The sequence below is a fragment of the Vespa mandarinia genome, chromosome 5, assembly GCF_050613455.1.
Source record: "Vespa mandarinia isolate Hongniang chromosome 5, ASM5061345v1, whole genome shotgun sequence".
Taxonomy (NCBI): domain Eukaryota; kingdom Metazoa; phylum Arthropoda; class Insecta; order Hymenoptera; family Vespidae; genus Vespa; species Vespa mandarinia.
Genome location: NC_140814.1, coordinates 7,997,971 through 8,024,438, shown reverse-complemented (window position 1 = coordinate 8,024,438; position 26,468 = coordinate 7,997,971). Strand labels below are relative to the sequence as shown.

Sequence of the window (26,468 nt, the reverse complement as noted above, 5' to 3'; positions counted from 1 at the left end):
GATAATCGAAAAAATCAATATTCCTAGATTGTTCTCGCGTCGCTGACAACGTTATTATAATTTATTTTTCAGGATTCGACGGAACGGTGAAAGGAGCCCGCAAGGACAGAGATGATAGAAAGGAAAGACGGAGAGTACGGTGAGACGATCGGAAGCGTTCTGAATGGAAGAGAGGCGGCAGCCTATTGGTCGGTACGATTCGGTGAGAAAGAGAATGAAAAAGAATCGAGGTGAACGTATTGGATAGAGATAAAGGAAGGAAATAGAAAACAAGGAAGGATCCTTGAATCGTAATTACTTCCTTCTCGCGAGATCGCGCGGCTAGTAGGCGGATTAGCGGCTGCGAATGATGAAGTTCGCTTGGTGGTTCGTGTCCTTGCTGATGACGCCGGTGCTAGCTGGCCTTCCGGATGGCACCGTAACACGTGGCGAAAGTGGAGTTAAAATTGGCACGGTTGAGAGAGGAACGACGACACCGAGAGGCACCAGGGGTAGTTCAGCGGTAAGGATAGGGGAGGGCGGATTTCCAAATTCTACGAGAAAGAGAGTGACTACGACCACGACGACGGTCGCGACAACGACGATGATTACGACGACAATGCCCCCATCAAGGTTCACTTATACTCCTCAATCCTCCGTGGGAAACAATCACAATAACACTTACTTGAAGGTGAGATCAATCTATCTATCTTTTTTCTCTAATATGACAATGCCTTTGCTAGGATAAACAAAGTGAAAGACAAAGAGAGAAATTATTTCATTCTCCGTTTATACCAAGGGTCCATACTATTTTCCCTCTCTCCTTTATATATCATTCTCTAGGAGCTTGAGTGTTCGCGGTCTATTCATCGGTAACAATCGATTTATGCAACAGGTGTGCATCGGTTCGTTGTGCTATAATAAAGTCGCAAATGCTCCTACTTTTTGGTTTTTTAATCGTTCTCGTCGTACACGAGTACGGGAGTATCGTTAAAGACTTTATGATCCGCTTCCTCCAAGGAGAGAAAATTCACGGGATAAAGCGACGAGAGAGAGAGAGAGAGAAAATTTTCTCACGTTATTTGACAATTCTCTTGATTATCTTATCAGCTAAAAGCTTCTCTCACAAGTTCACATTGATATCGCTAGAGTTTATTTCGTGTCTGAGAAAGAACATTCTTATGTCAATAAGACGACTTAAATTTATTCGATCGCGAAACTTGCCACGAGAGCGAATTTATTTATTTATTTATTTATTTTTTTTTTTTTTTTTTTTTTTTTTCGACAATCGTATCGATCGTCGTCTCTCTAACGATTACCTCGGATAAACGTTCGTCGATTGTTTTTATCCATTTGACGTTCGATCTATTAGAGGACGAATATTTGACTCTGGCTTGGGCCGAAGGAAACATTTTTTGGCTGAAAAAACGCATTTTTTCCATCATATACGTGCACGTACGTACCGACCGTATACGTATCACATAATGAGCTTTGTGCAAAAATATATATACTTTACTCTTTCTCTCTTTCGCGTTATTTTTTTTTTTATACTTTCAACACGTCCATTCATTTCGTCCGGCGCTTAAATCGCTTTCATGTCCACTCATTAAACTCGAGTTTCATGGTAGATACCTAGATATTATTGTATCGTTCAGGCATGTTGCCTCGTTGAAGTCCTCTCAACTTTCTCTTTTTTCGAGAGTACTATGAAACATTATTGTTTGAACTTTTCGTTTCCTTTATTTATCACTATAAGCTCGTTTTATGGGTTTATCTAATGCGACATTAAATGAATAAAATGAGCGAGAAAATGAATTTATTGTAATTAATCGAAGAAAGAAGGTTTCTCTTGTAATGATTTTTGCTCGACAGGTTGGCATGATGGTGCCGTACAAGACATTCGGCGTTAGGGATTACACGAAGGCTGTGACCTCGGCGATAAATATGCTACAGAAGAGTACAAGAGGACCAAGGCTCGGACTCTTTCAACATCACGACATATACGTGAAAATATCGATGATGGAACTTACGCCTAGTCCGACAAGTGAGTCAGATTTTTTTTTTCTTCTTTCTGTTATATTCCCTTTCTTTTGTCTCTCACTCTCTCTCTCTCTCTCTCTCTCTCTCTTCTTTCTATTTTTCCTTCAGTTTTTCTCAACGCGCGGATCTACCGAAGATCCTCTCGAATAAAGGTTTCTTCAAGGGTTCCCATTGCGACGGGATATCGATCGTTCCTTTTCACCGATAAAACAATAAAATAACTCCGCTCGGAGAGCCGTCGCGAGACGATATCTATCCCCCTATCTTCGAATATTAATCGCCGTCCCGTTCTCGAATGTCCGGTTTAAAGAAGAAATGCGTCGATTTAGTTGCTCATCGAATCGAATAATTGTAAAGCTCGTGGAAGTGACTAAGGAGAAGCGGAAGTTAACATCCAAGTCCCTTTTTGGTTTTTTTCGCTTTTGTTGTTTCTCGAAATTCATCTTGCAAATTGCACTCAAGGGAGCTTGACGGATGCGCCGTCTGTTTTTCGCTTTTAAATTCATTTCATTCGAAAATATCGTATTACCATACTCTTGAAAAGCCTCTCTTTCTCTTCTTTTTCCCATTTCAAGCGGCCTCATTCAATCTCCGTTACACGTACAACATTCGTACGTACGTATGTACGCGAAAAGGAGTGCATTTCGCGAGTCGTAAAGTTTAAAGCGACGTATGAAAGACGAGATAAAGATCGCGTTTGAATGATGTTGAAATTCCTCGGAGGATTCACGTTTAAACCGTAGTTTTGTATCATAAATTCGACTGGATCTCGGTTCGTTGATACGCCAAATCTCCTTCTTTACGAGATAAACATCGAGAAACGGCCTCGAGGCCATTGAATCTCCTCTTTTTTTGAATCTATCTTTATTAAGAAGTCATCGTTAAATCATTGAACGTCCTCATTAACGAATCGAATCGAAAAGCTACATGTTTGTCATGGAGCTACGATCCACGTGATTTTATGCGAATGAATCTAACTGTCGGAATGAACTTACCGTTTCGTTAATCAAAAAAAAAAAAAAAAAAAAAAAAAAGAAAAAAGAAGAAAAGAAAAAAAGAAAAAAAAGGAAAAAAGAGAAAAATAAAAACGGTAGGAAATGGGAACGTAGTATAAGCGATCGAATTATAAATCGTTCGACTGACGATCGAACATATAATGGAAGAAAGATTATTATTCATCGGTCTTTTATACTTCGAGCTGCACACATATACAAAGCTCCTTTTTTTGATCGACGCCACGATCGGTTACCCATTTTCTTTCTCATTCCCTCTTTCGTAATTTCTTTCAAAGGTTAGCTTAACGATTCGAGGAATTTCGTAATAAAAAAAAAAAAAAAAAGAATCTTTTATCTGGTCGTTTCGTTTTATAAAATAATCTTGTAGAATTTTAAATTATGCAAAGGATACGTAACGATATGTTTTCTATGTTTTATAACAAGCCCCTCGTTATCGCCCGTTTTTTTCTTCTTTTTCATTTTCCTTATCATTAGGAAATTCTTCGTTTCACCATAACGGTATCCCTCAACGTTCATTCACTGTTATTACATTATTACGTAACGATATTACTACGTCTCCCCTAGAAATGTAAGATTTCTATGCTTATCGCTCATTCGAATCGTAAATCCGAATAATCATATTCGAACGGAAAGAATCGAATAACGAGAAAACGAGAGAATCCTTTCGTCTTCGACGAAAAGTTTGCAAAAGCTTCCCGATTTACATCGTGCCCCCGGAAAGTTTGCTAGACTTTGTAATTGCGTGAAATAAGTAATGCGTGGGGGATGTATCCGTGATATTAAAGGAAGCTTCGGTCGTAAGTAGAAAGAGTTGTAGAACGTCAACTGGAATAATTAGGAGTACACGAGTAATAAAGTTCCTTTTAATATTATTTTTTCTCCCTTTTGTTTTTCCTAATTTTTTGTTAAAACGCGTAATTTCATAAATTCCTAAGTGTTATATTGTAATTTTCAAAGTACCATTTTCTCACTCGGAAGTTATGCAATCGTGGGCTTGTAATATTGGAACGATACGAGTAAGTAAGTAAGTAAGTAAGTAAGTAAGTACGTATATTTCGTCGTTGATCGGTGAATATTGTATCGAAAAAAGCGACGACGGTCGGTCGGGCGCCGTTAAATGATGCCAGCGTCCGTCGGCGGATCGTAGCTTCCATAAGGGAATAGCTAATGATTGTTTCGAGTTAGACGAATACAATTTCTTCGAATGCCAAGTTTTTCATGTTTTCTCGCGCGTTTTTTCTTCCATCGGCAAAAAAAGATGACAAGATTTTAACGATGGTATGGATGGCACTCGGTCGGTCATTGGGTTGCAGGAAGAAACGAATCGACCGCAGAGCAAATTGAACATCGTGGTTAAACGCGAATTTTGCGGCGACTGACATGTTCTCGAAAGTAAATCCTGCGGTTTACATCCGTGATCGATACGCCTCTCGATTTCCGTCTCCCTCTCTCTTTCTCTCTTTTTTGATATCATACATGGCTACGTACGTACGTACGTACGTATCACTCGAAGGCAATCTCTTCCCTCGTTACGATACCTTTCATTAACAGCAATCGTGAAATAGAAAACGACGATCGTATCTCGATATCGCGAAACGTTACACTTTGCTCGAAACGTAACGAAAATCGATTCCTCTATCCGATCCGTTTTATTTTATATCCTTTTCTTGTATTTTTCATTAACCTGTATATAAGCCCACACTATTAATTCGAAACTTTAGCCTTGCATTTTGCAAGAGAGGAAAATGTAAACGTTATGAATAATAATAAATAACGAGTCAGCGTAAAAAAAATCCCCCATTGAAAATTTAACTCGATAATCTCTGCAAATTTAATTTGGCCAACATTTTACACACATAAATTTGCAAAGCATATATATGAACTCGATGAATAGGTGTACTTATTTGTTCATTGAATCTTAAATGAAGGGTTACTTGTTTCAAATGGAAAGGGAAAGATGGAGAAAGACGGATAAAGAATGAGTATGAGTGGGAAGAGTTTAGATGAACGAATGTACTTCAAGGCGCAATCTTTCTTTCGATCGGTGGAAGAGAGATAGCAGGATAGAAAGATCGTCGATAGGTAAAGAACGGCGGTCAATATGATACGACCAGAGAATAATCGAGCAGTGACATCCTACCACGACCCTCTGTATCAAAGAGGATGCCGTTTAAGCTAACACAGCTTCCATCTTCTCATCGTCGGCTTTTGTTAACGTTATAGGAGAACGGAAGGAACGATACGGTTAATTTTCTCACGACGATAATGACAACGACGCAACAAGGAAGATCCGATTCATCGGAGAAAGGGAGCTTGTCGTGGTTTCGTCGAGCTCGCGTCTCCTACATAAATCCGATTAAATAGAGCGATCGAGGCTTCGAGGGTAGAGCAGAGAGAAATCGTACCGTGTTTTCGTACAAGTTGCAAGCTCCTGCCATCTGCCGAAGGACCTTGTAACGTTTTTACTCGGGAGCTTTCTCGCTAGAGCAACGGACTCTACCCTCGTGTTTTCTCACATTAAACTCTAAAGTCGAGAGACGTTCGCCGGTAATGGAATTGTCCGATTATCTTTCATTTTCATAAAGGCGAGCCGAAAAATTTTGCGGTCGACACGTAATTTACGCGACGTAGGATAACCCAACAATTTTGCCACTTTGACCTTTTTGTGCAACAGAGAGAGAGAGAGAGAGAGAGAGAGATAAAAAGGGCCGAGATTCGCGCGTTCTAACGAGAATTCGCCTTCTCATAATTGGTCTTTCCTTTGATTCGAGCTAACTTAATTATGATCAAATGTTAGCGTTAATTCTGACGGGGAGCGATTAATCGTAGCAACGAGATGCTTCTTCTTGCGTTATCTCTCGAAACGATAGTCTGGTAGAATGAAAAAGCTCACGGAGGGTCGATCTTTTTTTTCCCTTGGTAGCATTAACTCGCACGCTGACGCAAACTTAACGAACGCCCGCAAAAACGTGCCACATCGAATATGCTCGAGGAGACACTTTCCTCGTTATCTCGAAAGAAAACGAAGCGGGAGAAAAAAAAAGGTCGAGTTGGCTGATCGATAGGCCGACCGTTTTCCAAAGTAGAGGCTAAGTTCACTCGTTGGCCACGTACCATCTACGATTTACTTTTTCGATCTCTTTATCCCTCTCAGCCCTTTCGTAATCCTCCTTGCAAAGTGACTGTCGGATATAAGAAGAATTCTAGCGAGACTAGCGAGAATGGTACTCTCGAAAGAGAGGACAAGAACAAAGCCAACTTACGGCACTACGATCGTTTTCCCATACTCCAACTCCTTCGTATAGTATACCCGGACTATAGACGAGTAGAACGTCCAGCGAATACCACAGCAAATTCCAAAAGCCAACTATGGTAGGATCGCGAATTTGATCGCATTCAGGACACACCTTACGTATTCTGTTGGGAAATCACGATTCCTCCTATTATCATATATATTCGTCAACGTTCTACATTTTTCGCCGTTTCCGAATGTCACCGGTATCATAGAAGATATCGATATTACTCGCCAGTAGAAACTATTTGATAATTTTTCATTCGATAAAAATTTTACGTTAACCACGTACAACGAAGTTAATTAGCTTTTTACGGTCGGATTTTGACGGAAAATGAATTGAAATGTACATTATCTGTGAAAGCTCGATCAACGTTCTCTCTTTAAACGCACACCGACATCACTATCACAACTACCCGCAGGCAGCATCAGGCTGTCGATCGAACATGTTCCATAATTAGTAAAGCATAATTTTCTCGTGACATTCGAGTTAATAGCTCTTTCGGTTTTGGTGTAAATATCAAAACGTCCCAAATGATTCAAAGTGTGATCTTTGTGGTCGAAAAAGTCATTCTCGTCATTTCGTTTCTTTTCGTCGAATGTGTTTTTTTCTCTTTTCCTTTTTTTTGAAAGATGATAGCGCAACCTCTACTAAGGATTTTCTCTGTTTTGCTCGAAAGATACTAACGAAAATACACTGTTAGTCTCGCGGGACGCGTTTGTGTTTTCAAAGAGCGAGCACGAGAAAAAGGAACGAAAGAGAAGGAGACCAAGGTAACGGGTATAGTAAAGGTGTAAACGAAAAGTATGTAAAAATGTGCGAGAAAAAGGCACCGAGATTAGGCTTTCTCGATTGAGAAAGTTCGAATAAAGTATTAGAATGTGACTTATTCGCTTTTTGAAAGCCACATTGAAAGCACGCTTTTATTTTCTTGCGGAACTCTCCCTCGCGTTTCGTTCTCAGTTCTTTTTCCCGAGGGTGAACTTCGAAACGCGAGACTATAATCGATACATAGAGAAAGATAGAAACGGCGTGAGTCTAGAAAATACTCACAAGCTAAATTTCAACGAGACCAGGAGAATTCCCAGGACGTTGAAATTCGTATTCCTTTTGTTTTCTTTGTCACCAAACATAATGTATCTTTGATTCGAATTTAAACGTTAAGTAGGATATATACCTTTGAAAGATGTTCCCTTCCATTAGACATTCTCTCTATCTCTTTCATCTCGATAACGATCATCGAATTTGTCGAAACATAAAAAGGTTATTGCATTTACATCGAAATGGTTTCTTCCTTTGTAAGAGAATTTGAAAGGAAAGCTATTCTTCTATTCTATATGCAACGTCATTTATAAGCCTTCGTTCGAGTCGTATCCATCGAATCGTATCATTGAAAATTTTCTAATCGATTCGACGAACGAATCTTGCAGTTTTCCGATATAATAATCGTTGCCGTTAGCAAAAGAGAGACGCCCTTTGTCTCGGTTCATCCGCGAAGCGACGAGAGTAGCAACCGACTGAGGGAGGGTGCGAACAAGGATGGATGAAAGAGAGAGAGAGAGAGAGAAGAGAGAAAGTTCGTCATCTTGCATTATGTAGAAACACAAAGTTCGCTTATTCTTTCGTTTCTACTCACCGAGGAATACACTGCTCTTTTCCGAGGATCGTGCGTACAATGTACAGCGTTCGTTCTCTTTACGAGCGAGAAAAGTTTCTCTTAAACCGAACGACATGGTTTCTTTAAAATTTTACGATATTCTTGGTTCGCCGATTTTGGCCAAAGTATTATTAACGAATCACTGCTCTTTTCATGACAAATGGAAAACTACATTACGTAGGTAGTCTATATACCTCAAGATAAATCAAAGAAAGATGACTTTAGCTATCGAGTTTCCTGCCAATATATGACTTTTTTTTTAAATTTTTGCGACAATTCGCGATTCGAATGTCCCGAAAAGTAGGGCGCCAGCGCACACACGTAAAGAGACTCTAACGGAGCGTCCTACTACTAGCCGATACATATACGTATCAACGAGATAGACTGTCGATCCTCGAAGGATGGTTGACACGAAATTAAATTTCCTAGATCGATTGCCAATCGAGGCGAAACGAGCGAGAGACTGACATCGTGCTTATCGTTCCGTGTTTATCGGAGTCGATTGGAAAAAAAAAAAAGAAAAAAAAAAAAAGAAAAAAATGAAAGAAAAGAAAAGAAATAAATAATAAAAAGAAAAAGAAGAACAAAATTAAAAAAAGATAATAAAAGCCGAGAAAAAGAGTAAGGTCCGATTCGTCTGAATAAAATAAGAGTAGCGAGGAGTGGTGCTTAGGAGGTGGGTATTTTGAGGGTGGCATGCGAGGGTGAATCACGACATTTGGAAGGGAGAGAAAGAGAGACGGTAGTAAAGCGTTTGGCGGCGAGGAGGTGTCGCCATGGAGACGGGGGTTCGAAGGCATGCGCGGGAGGTGCGCGCGAGCGCATTAGGACGATCCACGTCGTGTGGTGGAGCACAACACGGGGGCTGCTTTTTCGCTTTGGCACACCCGGGCTCTCTGCTGGCTGGGCGGTGTCTGCAGCCTTCACTTTCCTCCCGAAAATCGAAGGCTACGGGGCTGCTGACCGGCACTTTTTTCTTCCTCTCTCTCTCTCTCTCTCTCTCTCTCTCTCTCTCTCTCTTTCTCCTCTTTTTCTCCGTCTCTCTCTCTCTCTCTCTCTCTCTCTCTCTCTCTTTCTCTCTTCCTGCTTTGCTTCTCTCTCTACCTATCTATCTTATCTACTTCTCATATCTTGTACCTATCGCAATTTTCCTTTTCAACTCTGACACTTTTGGTTCCGCGAAGAGTCGACACGTGTGCCAAAGAAAACGAGGTAAAGTAATAAAAAGAGGGGGGGGGGGAGGAGGAGGAGGCGTGCATCGTCGGATGCGAAGTGAAAGTGTCGAACCGATAGCCGCGTAAACATCGTGAATTGTCGTGTACATACGTGCACGCGAGGCGCTGCTGATATTTTGGCCGGGGGTGGATGTGTGCGGTGCTGCCAGCCGCAGGAATAAAAGGAAACGGTGACGGGGACGGAAACGAAGGAGAGAGCCGAACTTTGTCGATGACAGGATGACTTTTCCTATTCGTTTAGAGGAATGCGGCCTTCTCAAATCGTGCCTTGTTTAGCGTGCGAGAGAGAGATAGAGGAAGAATAACAGCTGACTCCATTGAGTCGTAGCGTGGGAGAAATGCGGAAACAGCTCTTAATTTTGTCCGAAAGATATTTTTATCCGAGAGATCATCGTGGACGACGACGAGTTTTGCACGATCGAGAATCGAGTTGACCTGATTTCGTCCTTGGACGAATGCAGGATCGATCCTTCATGAGCTTGTGCGTCTCTCTCTCTCTCTCTCTCTCTCTTGTATTTCTCTGTTGTCCTCCCTCGACCGTCTCGTTTCGTTCCGTCTTACTCGATCCACGCACACGCACCCACGAACGAAACTTTCAAAAGGATTAAGGCGCTTGCGACGATTCGATAATCGAGAATAACAATCGTCGTTCTGGCTGATCCTGATGATCTCTCACCACTGCCAAATTCGCGCGATCTATTCTCGGGTATTTTCTTGGAGAAGGTACGTAAATCTCTCTCTCTCTCTCTCTCTTTGTTTCTCCGTTTCTATCGGTTGTTCAATGGACGATACTCTTCGAGCCTCGAGTACTAGGTTTCATAAACACGCGCAGACACGTTGTACGGTCTATCGAAAAACAAAGCGCGTTTTGTAACTGACGTGATAAATGACTACTTGAACCTATGAGAATCTATCTCCTCTCTTTCGTTCTCCGTCGTCATTTTCCAGCGTCGATATGAAACGGTTCGGTCCACTCTCGAGAAGTACTCTTGTGGCGCACACAATGTTTCGATTAATTCATAAAGAGATTATATTGTTTTCTTTTTATCCTTTTTTCTCTTGCGTTGAACACGCGTTTACCCGTACTATAAACAGAATCCTCTCGTAAACCTAGGATAATTAATTATTATCGAAACTTCGCTCTCTCTCTCCTATGAGAGGAGATAACGTTGTTGTTAAATACACATACGCTTTAACCCATAAACACATTCATATCGATGTACAAGCGAATTTATGTTCGTAAATATTTGAAGAGCCAAGAGTGGCACGATATAGAATATTCTACAGAAGTTGGGGAAAACTTTCTAAATTTCCGAATAATTATGAAATATTGGTAGACGAAGTAAGCGCATTTCCTTACTTGCTCGTTCTTTATCACGTGCTGATATTTTAGGGCCTAAAAGAGCTTTCCCCTTATCGATTATCTCTTAATTGCTTTCGGAAAATAGTGGAATATAATAAGAAAGCCGATCGTCTTCTATCCACGTACGAGCACAGATTCCGATCAGGATTGAAACGATGCTATGAGGAAACAGCTCTTCCAGGTAGCTTTATATAACACAGGAAACGAAGGCATCTTTTGTTTACTCGATTCTGAACGAGTCGAGAACCGCTGATGATTATGGCACAGCTTCTAGGCATTCACCTGCGGTTACGTTTTGCGACCCTTCGACCTAACCGCTATGCACTTGCCTCCGCAACTTTTTATTCTCTCTTTGTTCCTTCCTGTCACCCCCTTTTCGAGCTTGCACAAATGATTTCTTTCGCTTTTCGCCTGTCACCTTGTCACGTTTTTACTTACTACTTCCACGTCTTTGGATTCGCCAGAATTGTATGAGATTTTGACACGTTTTCATTTTTTCCCCACTTTCTTCTTTTATTAAAAAAAGGTCTTTCTTTACAAATACATTCGCAATCGTTCTCATATCGCTAAAGACGTCATCGTCGTTGTCGTCGTCGCCATCCTTCCTTCTCGACGTTTTAATATCGAATATCGGACGCTTGATATATTTATCCTGGATATGTGCTATCCTCAATTCTGTTTACCGTGCGATTCAACGCACATGTTTGGCACACCGTGAAAAAGTTATTTCCTCTTTCCACTGGATCATGGTAACGATCGTAATAACGATAATCACGGCTGGTCGTTCGATATAACTTTGAAAGATACATATATGTTTTTACTTTTAGTGATGCCTTCTAGACGTAAAACTACGTACATACATACATACATACATATATATATATAGCTATATATGCCGTGTGAAAACATATGTCGGGATCGAATATTGTCGAGAAATGAGGAAATTGTGTTAATCCTCTTGTTCGAAATACTTCTGGCATGAAAAGAAACTTTGGATGCCAGCTGTGACTCACATTTAGAGTCTTCTCCATCGGCTTAGAAATCAAGCTCTTTCGGTTAATATCGGGGTCAGTAATTTTGTTAGGGACGTCGGTACTTCATTAACTATTAATTATTGTCGGCCGTGTAAATTTTGTCGATGTGATATGAAAGAAAAATGTCAATTTAGGTGCTGGGGAGAGGACTCTCGTTTCTTCTCGTAGATCCGGATAACGCGATCCACGTCCGATCGATTTAACGTCGCGCTACTTTCGAAAACGAAAGATCGCATCGTATAATTCTCATTGTTACGTCCTCGTTATTTTCATTTTAATTTTTAATAGGAAAGCAAAACTGTGCTGTGTTTTGTATTAAAAATATTTGTATTACGAGTAAAATCGTTCGTTTGTCGCGTACGCTTTAATTTAACAACTGTGAAAGGTAGAGTATAAGAAAAGTTGCCGTTGCGAGTGGTAAAATGAAGAGCGTGAAATTTGCGAGAACGGTAAAAAGAATATCGAGCGTACCGATCAAAGGGATTATGATTGAAATATATTTTTCCTTTTTAATTGAGCCTCTCGCTACGTTTCGGTCAGCAAAGACTAACGAGCAAGAAGAAGTAATTTAATGTTCACCATTCGTCATCCCGCGAAGCACGCTTGCCGCGAGCAGCGTTTAATTACGTCGTTTTCAGAACGGTGTTAAAACGAGAACGAGAATATCTTTCTCGACGAGTGAGACAGGATAACGCGAGAAAAAAAATGGGTACTGAGTACGCTAAGAGTACGAAATTCGATGAAAAGAGAATGAAACTAGCTCGAAATAGTTCGATTGTTATTATATTTGTCTGGGGCAGGGTGGAGGGGTGGAGGGATCGGGGGGCGATTAATACGGGGCCGTATTAATCAAAAGAATTTAATTAATTTCGCCAGTCGAATTTAATTTTTCGCACGGTCAACGAAAAAGAGACGCGTTTTTTTTTTTTTTCAAGAAAGGAAAATCCTCGAGAATCGATTGACTTTCATCGAGCATCCTTACCTCAAATTATCTCTCATAATTCTATCAAAGAAACGATGAAAAAGAATTAGAAGATTTTCCTTTGCAAAGGCCGAACGTCGGCGAACTAAGAGAAAGGAAAGCAGGAACGATTAAACGGAAGTTCCTACTCGTTTTCTCTGACATACGATTATTCATTTTTCACGGACAAATTAGATATTTTTCTTACGCTATATCGGTCGTTCTCGGCAGTGTCTAAGTTACGTATTCATTGCGAGAATAAATATCTATTCGCTTCTTCATTTCCAGGTCTTTTTTGTGAAACTTTAACTTAATAATAGCTGGACAAGTTACTCAAAGCAACGTAGACGGTCTCTTATTAAAACGTCGGCTCCGTGCACTTCAGAAAATTGATTTAACTCTTAAACACGCCACGCGTTATATACCACCGTAAGTAGAGTTTACTGAAATTTTTCATCCGAAAAATAAACGGATATAAAAACTTTCCTTCCTTTCGCTCGATTCCCCGGCCTTGTTTGCGAGAGCGAGGAGCACAATGTGTTTAATAATGAGAGAAAAGTGAGCAGAGAGGGCGAAAAAGAATAAACCCTTAGTAAAGGGAAAAATAAATGGCAGAGATACTGGGAAACGTTTTCCCGATAGTCCTTCTTCGAATTATTCCGAGAAATGCCGAGTCCGATTTCTATTCTTTTTCTAAATTCCTAAGGGAGGAAAGAAAGGTCCCTTGCGATAATCGACCTCGGTGCACGATCATTCTTGAGAATTTTCTCAAGAAAGAATTGGAAAAGGTACGGAAAGGACACGAGTCCATGTTTTTTGCGCTTTCCTAAAGGCATTATTTTTCCTTTTTGCTCGACGATTATATAATTATCATAAATTATGATTTGTTCGTTCGTTATTTTCGTTGTCGTCGTTCTTATTATCATACAATGGTGCTTTTTTCTTTTCCTACCCACAAATTAGCTCTCGAGAGCCACCAGCAGCCTTCGTTATATATAAATTATAATAAATATTAGATATTACCCGTGGACATAATGATCAATTAAAGCGTTGTAAAAGGTGAGATTTAATGGATGCACGAGAGGGAATAATTTATGGATGGCAAGCAACGCGTGGAAATTACGAGTCTTCTACCAAACAGTAGTATCCGAAACGTGCAAAGCAGTCAGATTTGCATAAGCGTCATGCATAATAATTGATATCTCGATAGTAGACGTTATATCGCATCCTTCCTTCCTCGTTCTTTTTCCATTTTGTTTCAACTAGGAAATTCGATACGCTTGAAAATGACTTTGTTCTCAGCCATATCGAAGCGTCGCCAACTAAGAGCTGGTATTTCCGTGAATCGCGTTACCGGTAGTTTCCTTCCGTGAAGCCGCAGATAAATCCAATTCTATCTATCTCAGGGAAATTGAAATTTCTTAGACACCCTCCTTTCTCTCGCTCTCGCTCTCGCTCCCTTCGTCGAAACTAGATTTTCCAATAGACATTATCGGACATTGGCTCTCTCGAAAAACAATCAACTATGCAAAAAGAATGTTAGGTTACCAGTTAAGCCTTTCTTTCGAACCGATCGAATATTCGGTCGTATTCGCCTTTCAGTTCCTTTCGTTCAATCGACTGTCAAATCAATATCGATTAAATCGAGATTCGTCGAATATACTACGTACGCATCTGTCGAAAGATGAAAAGTATCCATCATTTTTAAAAGGCCGACCTATCGATTCGCCGCGAGAAAACAAGGTGGAGAGAGCGAGGGGGACGAAAAATCGAGTAGCTATTGGCATCGCGAGAGAGAGAGAGAGAGAGAGAGAGAGAGAGAGAAAGAAACCGAATTTACGAGTAACTGGTGCACTCTTGGATCAAGTTCTATTAATTAGTTGTTAAGTTGGCTCGTCAAATACTCTCGATCGAAATTATTAAAGAATTTTAAGATCAGCTTTCCATCGTAATTACTCTTGTCTCGTCTGTTTTTTTCTTAAAAACTTTCCGATATTCTTCGTACTCGCCAGTTTCTAACTCGTCTACAACGGCATCGACTTTTCTTCGTTAAATTACTACTCGGGGCTCGAATTTGTCCTATAGATACGGATAGACGAAAAGAAAGAAAGAAAGAGATGAAAAATGCTTTGGCAAAGATCGTGACTTTCTTTTCCAGTGTCTTCCGTAAGCGCAAACACCTTTGATAAAGGACGAAGCGACAATTAATAATACTTTACAACGATTTCCAAATCGTACAATCTAGATATTATTATAAAGAGTAAAAATTATACTCTTAATTCGCGATTCCTCAATCATTCAAAACACGTCGTCTTCCTAAAGCGAAACATACAAACTATTGTACTTCGAGGGGGATTCGTTTTGGTAACGAACGAGAGAAGCAAAAAGACGAAGAGAAGCAAGAAGAAGAAGAAGCAGAAGAAGAAGAAGAAGAAGAAGAAGAAGAAGAAGAAGAAAGAATCCTCTTTTAAAGTTTTCGAGATATAGCCAAGGTTAAATTCGGAGGTAGTAAATAGTCTAACGATAATCTAGACAGTGACAATCGCTAATAAAGTAAAAAGAAATAAAAAAAAAATTAAAAAAGAGAATGGCAAGTGTTCGAAGATAGAAGAAGAAGAAGAAGGACGATGCGAAACGCAAAGGTTCTCTTGGCGACGATCCTTTCGCTTCTCGGCACGCTCGTCGTCTCCGAAGTGCAAGCTTGGAGATCGACGATCGGTCAGAGCGGAATTCGCGAGAGCTCGCTCGACGGAAGGTATGGGAATAGTCGTTTACCGAATCTGACCATTGGTCTGGTAGTGCCGCACACGAATTTTGGTGCGCGCGAGTACACAAAAGCGATCAATCGAGTGGTTAACAATCTTCACAAAGGTCAAGCAGCAAAGATCAGAGGTCAAACGAGATTTACCTTTCTCGACAAGTACGTTTTCACGCCGCACCAGGTGAAGAACACTATGCTGAGACTCACGCCAAGTCCTACAGGTAAATCGAAATAATCGTACCTGCGTAAATTTCGATACGCGAAATAAAAGAAAAAATTAAAAAATTAAAAAAAATATAAGGCCTTTTCCCCGAAGACCTTTTCTTCCATTTTCCCTTCTGATTCTTCCTTCCTCTTTTTATATCTCTCCCTTTGTTAATGAACAGGAGGAACTCAGTTTCTTTTTCCTTCTATGCGTGACATATCCAAAGATCTCCTGACCGGTCAATATTTCAGGCTTAACTCACACCGAAACGCGCTCGATGCTTGCGAGTTTGCGTCCATGTGTTTATTTACACGTCGAGTTACTGTCTCCCGGTATATACGGCGGATGAAATTTCTCTGGGAATTTCACTGCCCTCCTTGGGTCGTTTCCTCTCTCCCTTTCCTCTATTTCCGTAATGTTCTCATAGCATCTAGATTCGCATTTAACATAAAATTAGATATACAAGGAGTCCTCTCTACGCTATTATTTCCCTTCTATTTTTCTTCGAGTTCGTCTCTTTTTCTCTTTCTCTATCTCTCGCTTTTGCCTGACTTTTTTTTTTTTATCTCCTTATCGCACGAGGAGCTAGCGCAATGGTTCTACATTGACAAATTAAGAACGCACGATCGAGAAATTGTTTGACCGTATCCGGCCGATACACCCTTCCAAGTACGTTCAAAATAGATACCTTACTACATTCTCTCTCCCTCTCTCTCCCTCTCTCTCTCTCTCTCTCTCTCTCTCTCTCTCTCTTTTTCCCCTTTCTTCTCGGCAATATCAAAATTACCATCACGGTTTAAGGCTTTAAAGCTTTATCAAAGAAATCTTTTTTGGAAACAAATTGCGTCTGAGGAAAACTTTCGTATCTCCGTATGTACGTGTGTGTGTGGGGGGGCGCGCGCGCGTGTAAACTTTTTTTGATCGTTTTAACGAGAAAAAGAAAAAAGGTAAGAGCGTCGTCGAGAAATTTTTCTCATCTGAAAAGAGTTAAAACATCCGAGACGAATTAAATAAGGAGAAATAAGCATAAAGAGAGGGAAGGCTGGAAGGGATTTAAGAGAGCGACGGTATCAAGTTTTACAAGTGGATATTTTAATGTAAAATCCGCGAGCACCGAGGCGAGAATCGAAGGAAAAATGAAACTTTGAAAACTCCTTGACTCGTCGTGTTTTTGCTACGCCACGACTAACCATCAATATCTTTGTTGTTACTCGAACAAACTCGGGCGAAAGAAACTGACAACTGTGACGAAACGTGGCGTTATTATGAGTATGAAAACATAAAGTTTTGCCCATCGATATCTCGTCGTCGTTAAGTGCGTTACTCGTTCTACTTCTCCTTCCTGAGGAAAATAAAGAGAGAGAGAGAGAGAGAGAGAGGAAGAGGGAGGAACGAACTACGGAATCTCGTTATGCTATGCATTTTTTATCGTTGCAAAGGAACGACACAAGGAGGAGGAGGATAATAAAGGGGATAGCGAGGATGGAAAATAATGACGAAAAAGCGCCGGATATCCATTTCAAAGGGAAAGGAGGAGAACGGCCGATGAAAAGGATGAAAATAGGAAATTTCAAGTAACACGACGCGACAACGATCGGTTGTTACGCGAGGAGAAATCCCTTTAATATTATACTTTATCGTAGTAACGATCGATGAAATTTCCTTTCGCTTATCGAAAGGTATAATGGTGTAAACGTAAAATCGGATGGAACATAACTAGGAGGAACTTACGGTGTCGCGTATCCGTTTTTGAAAATCTCTCGGAAGTCTTTGATTCGCGATCGATCGAACCGAATCGTTTGAGTATGCAAGTATATATGTATATCCGTACCGTCTTTAACGGTGAAAGAAACGAAAGGAAAAAGAGATCGAAAACGAGTGAACGTTGGCAAAATGTCGGGAAGGTTGAACGCGGAAAAGAGGTTACTCGGTCATCGCATTCATGGCCTACGTTCGAGACCCTGGATATCGAACTAGTTCCTTCGCTAAAGCTCTCTGAGCGTAAGATGTTTCTTTTTTCTCTCTCTCTCTCTCTCTCTCTCTCTCTCTCTCTCTCTTCTTCATATTTTTCTTTCCCTTCCTCTACAACTCCTTTTACTACCATTGCTACTACGGAAACGTTTTCTTAAGGAACATGCGAGGTGTAAAGGAAAGTTTGTAAAATCAGCCTGGAATTCCAATAGAAAATCGAGCGTGGATTTCTGTTTCAGCTATACTCGATTCTCTCTGCAAGGATTTCCTGTCGTTAAACGTATCGGCTATTTTGTATCTGATGAATTACGAACAATACGGCCGTAGTACGGCCAGCGCTCAGTATTTTCTTCAATTGGCCGGTTATCTAGGAATTCCTGTTATTGCTTGGAACGCCGATAATTCTGGACTCGAAAGGGTAAATAGCTACGATAACGATTCTTCCGAGTCTATTCCTTTCTCTCACTTTCTCCCTTTATTTGTTTCAGAGAGCTTCGCAGAGCAACCTGCAGCTACAATTGGCTCCTTCGTTGGAACACCAAACGGCTGCTATGTTGAGTATCTTGGAGCGATACAAATGGCATCAATTCAGCGTAGTTACGTCGCAGATCGCAGGCCATGACGATTTTATTCAAGCGGTCAGAGAACGGATTTCCGATATGCAAGATACATTCAAGTTTAACATATTGAGCGCGGTACAGGTAACGAATGCGAGCGATCTCTTGGAATTGGTAAACAGCGAGTCGAGAGTGATGTTGCTCTACTCGACTCGAGAAGAGGCAATGCACATACTCAAGGCTGCCGAAGATTACAAGATCACGGGCGAGAATTACGTTTGGGTCGTCACTCAAAGCGTCATAGAAACTCTTCAATCGGCCAGTCAGTTTCCGATTGGAATGCTTGGTAAATCAGAAAATCTTTTCTTCCCTTATTTTTCTTTCTTTCTTCTTCTCCTGTTTTCTTTTTTTTTTCTTTCCTCTTTTCTCGATTTCTTGCACAATCGAGCTCGTCCTCGAGCTCGAATAAACAAAGTTCCTTGATCGTTCTCGCTTCGTCGAAGTTCCGTAGATAATAAAGAAAAAAGAAAAAAAAAGAAAAAAAAGAAAAATCTAAACGAACAGAGAGGGTCTCTCTCTCTCTCTCTCTCTCTCTCACTCTCTCTCTTGTTTATTCTACGGTTAATAAAACGTATCATGTGGTCGTTGCATTTAACGGCGTGACATCTACTCCCGACGAGGAAAAATTAAACAAAGATGGCTGATCACTTTATCGTTTTTTCTTTCTTTCTCGTTCTCTTCTCGTCCAAATTCGTACACGTAGGCGTGCACTTCGACACGAGCAGCGACAGTCTCATCAGCGAAATCAACACGGCTGTCAAAGTTTACGCCTACGCCGTCGAGGACTTTGTAAACGATCCCAAGAACGCGAATTACACTTTGGACACTCAGTTGAGTTGCGAGGGTGCCGGGGAAGCAAGATGGAACACGGGAGACTTATTTTTCAAGTAATCCATCGATATATATACACACACACACACACACACACATACACATATATATATATATACATATATATTCGCGTATCGTACGTCTCTCCGAAGGAGCCAACTTTTCTAAGAAACTTTTTATTATGCAGATATTTGAAAAACGTATCGGTGGAAGGAGATCAGGGGAAGCCAAATGTCGAGTTCACTCAAGACGGTGTTCTCAAGGCTGCGGAATTGAAGATTATGAATCTTCGTCCAGGAGTTAGTAAGCAGCTTGTTTGGGAGGAGGTACGTTTTAAAACTCCCATATCAATGATTTTCCTACTAAAAATTCACGATTATTCGGCTAATGATATATAAGTCGGATAATCTCGGATTGTCGTGTCGTTTAAAAGATCTAATGGTACTTAGTAGTCGCGAATCGTGTAAATTATCCACGAGAGGTATCCAACGACCAACACGAAACGACCAACACGAAAACGTATAATTAAGGGAATCAACCATTTCTATACATTCGCTGCGAGGCTGAGCTGCGAAACGATCTAACTCGACCGAAAAAAGGTGGAAAAGGGAGAGAGAGAGAGAGAGAGAGAGATGCAAAAATACACAAGCATGTGCACAGGTGCCAGCAGCTTTCTATTTACAAGAATTTCCAGCACCGTTAATTCGACCTACTCGTTCGCTTAAACACATTACTCGGACTGCTACGTGAAATTCTGGCGATAAATTCATCTGTCCTGAGTGTGTGTGTGTTTGTGGGTCAGAAAGAGAGAGAGAGAGAGAGAGGGAGAGAGAGAGAGGAAAAACAAACGGAGTGTTCTCATTGTCCTAGTCGTAGAAAAAAACCCATTACAAAAGGAAAACACAAAAGTAAGAATAGAAAATGCGTATATATATATACGTGCTAGAACACCGATTGAACGCGATCTTTCGCATATTGATAACAAACAAAAGATAGAAAGAGGGATCTTCAAACAAAGGGCTATGTTCTTACAAAGAAAAAACAATGCGAATGGTGCAGCTTTCCGACCAGGAGGAAGAAACAATGGATTCGGTATTTTGTATTGTCGCGAACAAAAAGTGTGAAATTTTCGTGTTGGAATCTGCACTTTTACGCTAGATTCCACTTTATGGATATATTATATCAGCCGGTGGAAAGATCATCCACGTTTCAATTGCGTTGAAACAAAAAAAAAAAGAAAAAAAAACAAAAAAAAAATAAAAATAAAAATAAAAATAAAAAAAGAAACAAAAGAAAAAAAGCTTATAGCCAGGTGATCGTTCTGTACTTGAAACTTATCGATCCAACGAATGTGGTCAAAGTTCGCAAACTACAAGCAGTGTTCACGCGCGGATATCAATCTCCGAACGGAAACCCGCAAAGCACCCTTCGTTTCGTTTCTAATTAGATCCTCGTCCAGGGTTGACATCAATGCGAATCATATCAACGTTCTGCTCTGTCGTTTAATGGCCAGTAAATGCGTTTCTATCGATCGTATCTACGTCAAGAGAATTTTACTCCTCTTTGCCCAGAAATGAAATTAGGAAAACATTGTTAACATTTTATCTTTTTATATCGATTCTCTTATTTTCTCTATGAGAAAGAAATTTCCTTCACTTGGAAAGTTTCCTCAACGCGTTTCCCTTTATTATTTCATTTAATTTACTTTACTTCTTTCTTTTATTAAGATAGAAATAGACAATATTATTTTATTTTCTCACGTTCGACATACTTCACAACTTTTAGATCATTTTTGAATTTAAAAAAAGTTCGACTTTGCTCCGAAACAATTTCATGTCGATAAAATGATACAATATGAACAATGGGAGAAGCAACGGAGCAGTGGAAGTTTGAGAGTTTGTGTGTCGAACATGAAACACGCGCTAATCGTACAAGGTCGAGGCTAGTAATTAATCGGTTATCGGAAATAGCGGACGCTTCGATATTCTCCGTCTCTCTCGCTCTCCATATCGAGAGGGAGTAGTACGAGTTTGCACGTCGATCGTTGCCTAGTATGGACATCTAATTAGCGGAATTGTTCGAATTGCGAGTAGAGAGAGGGAGGGAGGGAGAGAGTACGAGAAAACATTTCTTGTTCTACGGAATAGTGTTTGCTAATTACGGAAGCACCTCGATCATTTCATTTCTTTTTCCTATCATTTTCTTCTCTATTTTTAACAAAAATTTAATTCGTCGTCGGCTTTTGGTTCGCGCAACGATGAATATTTACGAGATTATTAGAACGCAGCTTGCTATCATTCGCATTTCTGAAAATTCATGGATTCTGATGCGGCCAGTTAATATACGGTAGAATAAATCGACGACTTAACTGAAAGGTTATGCAATGATTTTAAGATTGCTCCTCGCCTTTTGCCGTTGGCCTGCAATTATCAAAAAGATATATATATATATATATATATAGAGAGAGAGAGAAAGAGGTGGATGAACAGAGAGAAATTAGACGTCCTTCTGGGTTTTCATGAAGCAACGTCGACTAAGAATAATACGAGTCATTAATTTGAAAACTTTTCCTTCTGCCCCGATGAACTATCATCGTGAAGAGAGAGGAAACTCGAGACTCACCTTTCGATGAACGTACTTTAGATAAAAATCAGTAGACTTTGATGGATCGAAACAAAGTTAACAGTTAAGCAAAGTTAGTCTACGACGGTGGCTTAATCTCATTGAGAATGTAATTAAAACGTTGTGGTAAAAGACCGAGTAAATAGGAAAATTCAATGTTTCTTCGCGCTTATCCTTATAAAATATATCAGTCAGTCTACTCCTCGAGCGGATGGACGCTCTTAATTACGTCGTCGTCACGTTCGACATAATTTCGATTAATCTCAAACTCGCCATCCACCGTTGACGTTTCCGTTCGGGTTAAAGGCTTTTCTTTCTCTTTATCTCTTCTTATTTGCAATGTATCTCGTCGGTAGAAAATGAAATACTAAAACTTACTAAACTTTTCATTTTCACATGGAAACGAAATGAGATCCTTCTACTTTCCATATTATCACCATTATCACGCCGTTTTTTCTCTCATATATGAGATAAAAACGGACGAAGCGTTGTTAGTGCTAGTAAATCTCTTTTGGCGAACGTCCGTCAACGTTGGTGTCGGTGCTTAAATGAAAATATTCACGGTCGATGAGATCTGCATGTGTGTGTGTGTGTGTGTGTGTGTGTGTGTGTGTCTGTCCGCAGCAATATATCCACATGCGGAGATGGAGATAAAAAGAGTGGGAGGTAACATGCGTGTTCATGAATTTTCATGACGAAACATTCTGGCTCGTCGAGCTTCCAAGGAATATCGACTTCCAATAGGCGTGTGTCGAACGATCGTTCCGCAAACGGATCACGACTTACGTTCGAGTAAACTGGAAGAGAAAGAAAACATTCATCTACGTATATGGCACTTCTTTTTTCGCATATTTCAGGCCTAACCCTGTTCCCACGGCCTTTAACTCTTTAACCAAGTTTATATATCCCGTCGTAGAATAAATTTCATGTGTTTTTGTCGAATTTCAATCCGTTTTACGTTCATCTCTTTTTCTCGATCTGGGAAACATCGCTCTTATCCCTTTACGAAATAGGATCCTTGTTCCTTTGATTTTCGAGGAACGGATCCTCAAGCGCCAACCATTTAACCTTCCAAGTGGACCCGCTTGAAATTTGCACGAGGTAGAATATTGAAATTCGAGGGTCGTACATACGTAGACATATTTGCCATATATACGTACGTATGTACAAGCCATTTTGGCTTTGCGCATAAATTATATTCCGACGGTGCGAAGCGTATGCGTATTTCATTAACCGTCTACACGAGAGATGAGGTTTGCTTAGTCCTCGTCATCTCATTGGGAACATATTAATCGAATGCATATTAATTTTTTCACATCTTAATCTCTCGTTCAGATTGGCGTTTGGAAGTCTTGGGAAAAGGAAGGCCTCGATATAAAGGACATAGTTTGGCCGGGTAACACGCATACGCCTCCTCAAGGAGTACCAGAGAAGTTTAACCTGAAGATAACGTTTCTCGAAGAACCACCGTACATCAATCTCGCTCCGCCCGATCCCGTCAGTGGGAAATGCCTAATGGATCGTGGCGTTCATTGCCGAGTAGCCAAGGAATCGGACATGAGCGAGTAAGTGCGAGAAAAGTTTTACGAAAGTTCATACAACAATTCTGCTCCACTCTCCCCTCCCCTTCCCTACGCTTTCTTTATCCATCTATCCAGCCATCTTCCCTTTTTTTTTCTTTTTTTCAAATTCTCTCTTGGCAATCTAAATTGGCAAAATTTTATGCGATTTTAAATTGAAAGAAAGGATAAAGATTTTCCCTCCTTTGGCTTCTCTAGGTTTCTCTTGCGCGTAAATCGAGGCCGCGCGATGCATAGGGTAAAGGCTTTTTTGTTATTTCAAAAGACTAGTTGATCCGCCTAACATTGCCGCCTTGGGATAAAGAGCCTATAGGAGGAGTTTATACAAAATTAAGGCGGACGCGGAGGAGCCTTTGAGAACGACTCGAGCGCGGGAAGAGAGAGATGGAGAGTTTGAACGTAATAATAGCGCTCGAGAGATCAGAGAGAGAGAGAGAGAGAGAGAGAGAGAGAGAGAGAGAGAGAGAGAGAGAGAAGCTGTATAGGCTAACAAAGTCATCGATAAACGAGTCCATCGCGAAGAACATGTTAAACTTTGAAAATTGCCTCGATTAGAAAAAATATATTGGAGGAAAAGTTCCAATGAAAATATTCGACGATCGAAAGGAAAAATAAAACAACGAACGTTCGCATCGCGTTAACGGGTAACATCGATACAATGTAAATCGACCAAGTTTCGATCGATTTCTTTTTTTTTTTTTTTTTTTTTTTTGTTAAACGAGAACGCGCGAACGGTTTGTTATCTTTTAGTTTGTTATACATTGACTCCACGTCATTTAATCTTTCTCGGGGCGAGCCAATTTTAACGCTTACCTTTCGTTTGTTCAAATTCTAAACGAGTGCAAATATTCTCATCAAAACAACGTTATGCACTTTTACCTTCTGTTAGAATTTATAACGTACGTTGGTATTATATATTACATAAATACATATGTATTTATGAGAAAGACGGATATGTGCTCTCTCGAAGCTCTTTCAAAGTTACGACGAGAAAATGTTACGTGCGAAAATTATTTTACGTTCGTTTTAACGCAAAAGCAAGATTTATCGCGATTATGAAGAATAGTTTTCTATGTCGCGGAATCACCGGAAGAATCTCGCGAGTCTTTGTTCCTTCAAAAGATCCTCTTCTCGTATTCTAACTTCAAACTATTTCCGGCTTTTAGCGGTTCTATGTAACGAGCCTCGAAAGATTCTTCGAAGCTCGTTATCATCTCAGACGGAGGAATGAAGAGGGGTGGGCGGAGAGAGAGAGAGAGAGAGAGAGAGAGAGAGAGAGAGAGATGAGAACAAAGGAACTAGCCTTTGCTCAAAGAAAATCGAACGTCGAAGCGACGTTTTTTTCTACATTTTTTTCGTTAGAAAACAGAAAGGGGAAAAAAAAAAGAAAAAGATTTACGGAAAGGCCAAGCGAACATTTTTATTTTCTCTCCGCTCTTTCCTTCTTAGCTTTTTCGAAATAAGTGGTATCCTACGGGAATCAGCGGTTGTCTTGTCTGAAAGTTAGGGGACGTAACCCCAAGCGAGTAATCCGCATGGCAAAGAGAAGGTTCCCCAAACGCGTTTAAGGGATACACGTTAACCGATATCATCCTCGTACATTAACCTACAAGACCAAAACCTTTATCCGTACTTTTCCTTTCTATTTCTCTTCTCTTTTTCTTGGAATGGAAAAGTAAATGGTTTCCCTATCTGCGCGAAATAGAATGCATCTTCGGAAAATCCTCAACAAATTTATCCGCTTTGTCGCGAATCCTTCGTTTAAAGGAGCTTTGTAAAAGAAAAAAAGGTACCCTGACGCACGATATATAAATATTCCTTTTACCATGGATTATATTATTGATAACTATGAAATTAAAGTACTTCTTTATCAGTCGAATTATACCATTGATTCTTTTACGATGTTTCATGCTCGATTTATTAATGAATTAATTTTTGCTTCTCTCTCTCTCTCTCTCTCTCGGTCTCTCTATTCTCGAGTACTCCAAGTTCTCCTGCTGGAGTATCGTGCGCGAAATTTATTGCATTTCCCGATATAAGTTTTCAGCATTTAGTAAAATGGCGCATTTTTCTCGCATTCGAGCATTTCCTTTTTATTTATGAACGTTCTACGAGCAGCAATAAGCGTCGGTATGGATCTTCACCCGTCTATCTTGGTTACGGCCAGTGTTTCGCCAATGCGTCTGTGTAATTCGAGCGATACTACCGATGCAAATGTAAGCTTTAAATCGCCCCTTTTTCCTCCCTATCCCTTCTTTTCCTTCATCCTTTTAAAATACGACTGCCATATACTTTTCTTCCACGTTATCGCGCGTTTTACTACGAGTAATGGCTTCTACTACTTTACTTATAAGTAACTACCTACTTATGTATGCACACAGATATAGCGAGATTCATTAAGCGCTTTGCAACAAATTATTTACGAGCGAATAACTTTTTCTACTTTCTCTTTTTTCAACCTCTTGCTCAAGAGAGTAATTCCGATATTAATCGTACAAACAAAGTCGTCAATAATTTTGAAGAATGAAAGATAAATCTTGTCGTTAATTAGTGCGTTAATTAGATGCATGATAAATTGCATTCTTCTTTTTTTTCCTTTTTCTTTGAAGTTCGTCGTTGAGAGAAAGAATCGTTTGAAATAAATCATTTATAATAAAATTATTACATTCATTATAAAGTTATGCGGGAAGTTTCGTTATGTTGCACGTCATGTACGCACGAACGCTATTACTTTGTAATCAATTTACAAATGAGCGTTAGTTTTACAAATACAAGTTCAATTATAAAAATTGACGTAATATCGATTATGAATTTTGCAAAGTATATTTACGTGCATTTGCATCTTTATATCAGGATAAATTTGGCTCGTTTCAGGATGGACATTCAGTCGGCTCAAAAAAACGAAAGTTTTTATCAATGCTGCAGCGGATTTTGCATCGATCTACTGCAAAAATTTTCGGAAGAAATAGGCTTCACGTACGAGTTGGCTAGAGTGGAGGACGGGAAATGGGGTACACTCGAGGTAGAAAACACTTTAGAAGAAAAGATCGACGCTGACGGCATCGACGACCAGATCATTTTTCATTTTCGATCACTTTCTATTTTCCTTCAGAACGGAAAGTGGAATGGCCTTATAGCGGATTTGGTTAACCGGAAGACCGACATGGTAATGACGTCCTTGATGATAAATTCTGAAAGAGAGGCAGTCGTGGATTTTACCGTTCCTTACATGGAAACCGGAATAGCCATCGTTGTTGCAAAACGAACTGGAATAATATCACCCACAGCTTTTTTGGGTGAGTT

At 40.1% G+C, this 26,468-nt stretch overlaps 1 protein-coding gene across 11 annotated transcripts in view; it reads left to right on the top strand.

Moving 5' to 3' along the window:
* The window catches only part of Nmdar2 (glutamate ionotropic receptor NMDA type subunit 2), a 65,107-nt gene that overhangs the window by 27,537 nt on the left and 11,102 nt on the right, over positions 1-26,468 (top strand). For all 11 annotated transcript variants that reach the window (XM_085657285.1, XM_085657282.1, XM_035866472.2 and 8 more), the window contains exons 2-10: positions 73-670; positions 1,852-2,023; positions 17,755-17,933; positions 18,004-18,418; positions 18,836-19,019; positions 19,151-19,289; positions 22,921-23,150; positions 26,040-26,187; positions 26,278-26,461. In XM_085657285.1, the coding sequence (XP_085513411.1) occupies positions 347-670; positions 1,852-2,023; positions 17,755-17,933; positions 18,004-18,418; positions 18,836-19,019; positions 19,151-19,289; positions 22,921-23,150; positions 26,040-26,187; positions 26,278-26,461 (1,975 nt within the window). In that variant the 5' untranslated portion in view covers positions 73-346. The remainder of the gene's footprint in view (positions 1-72; positions 671-1,851; positions 2,024-17,754; positions 17,934-18,003; positions 18,419-18,835; positions 19,020-19,150; positions 19,290-22,920; positions 23,151-26,039; positions 26,188-26,277; positions 26,462-26,468) is intronic.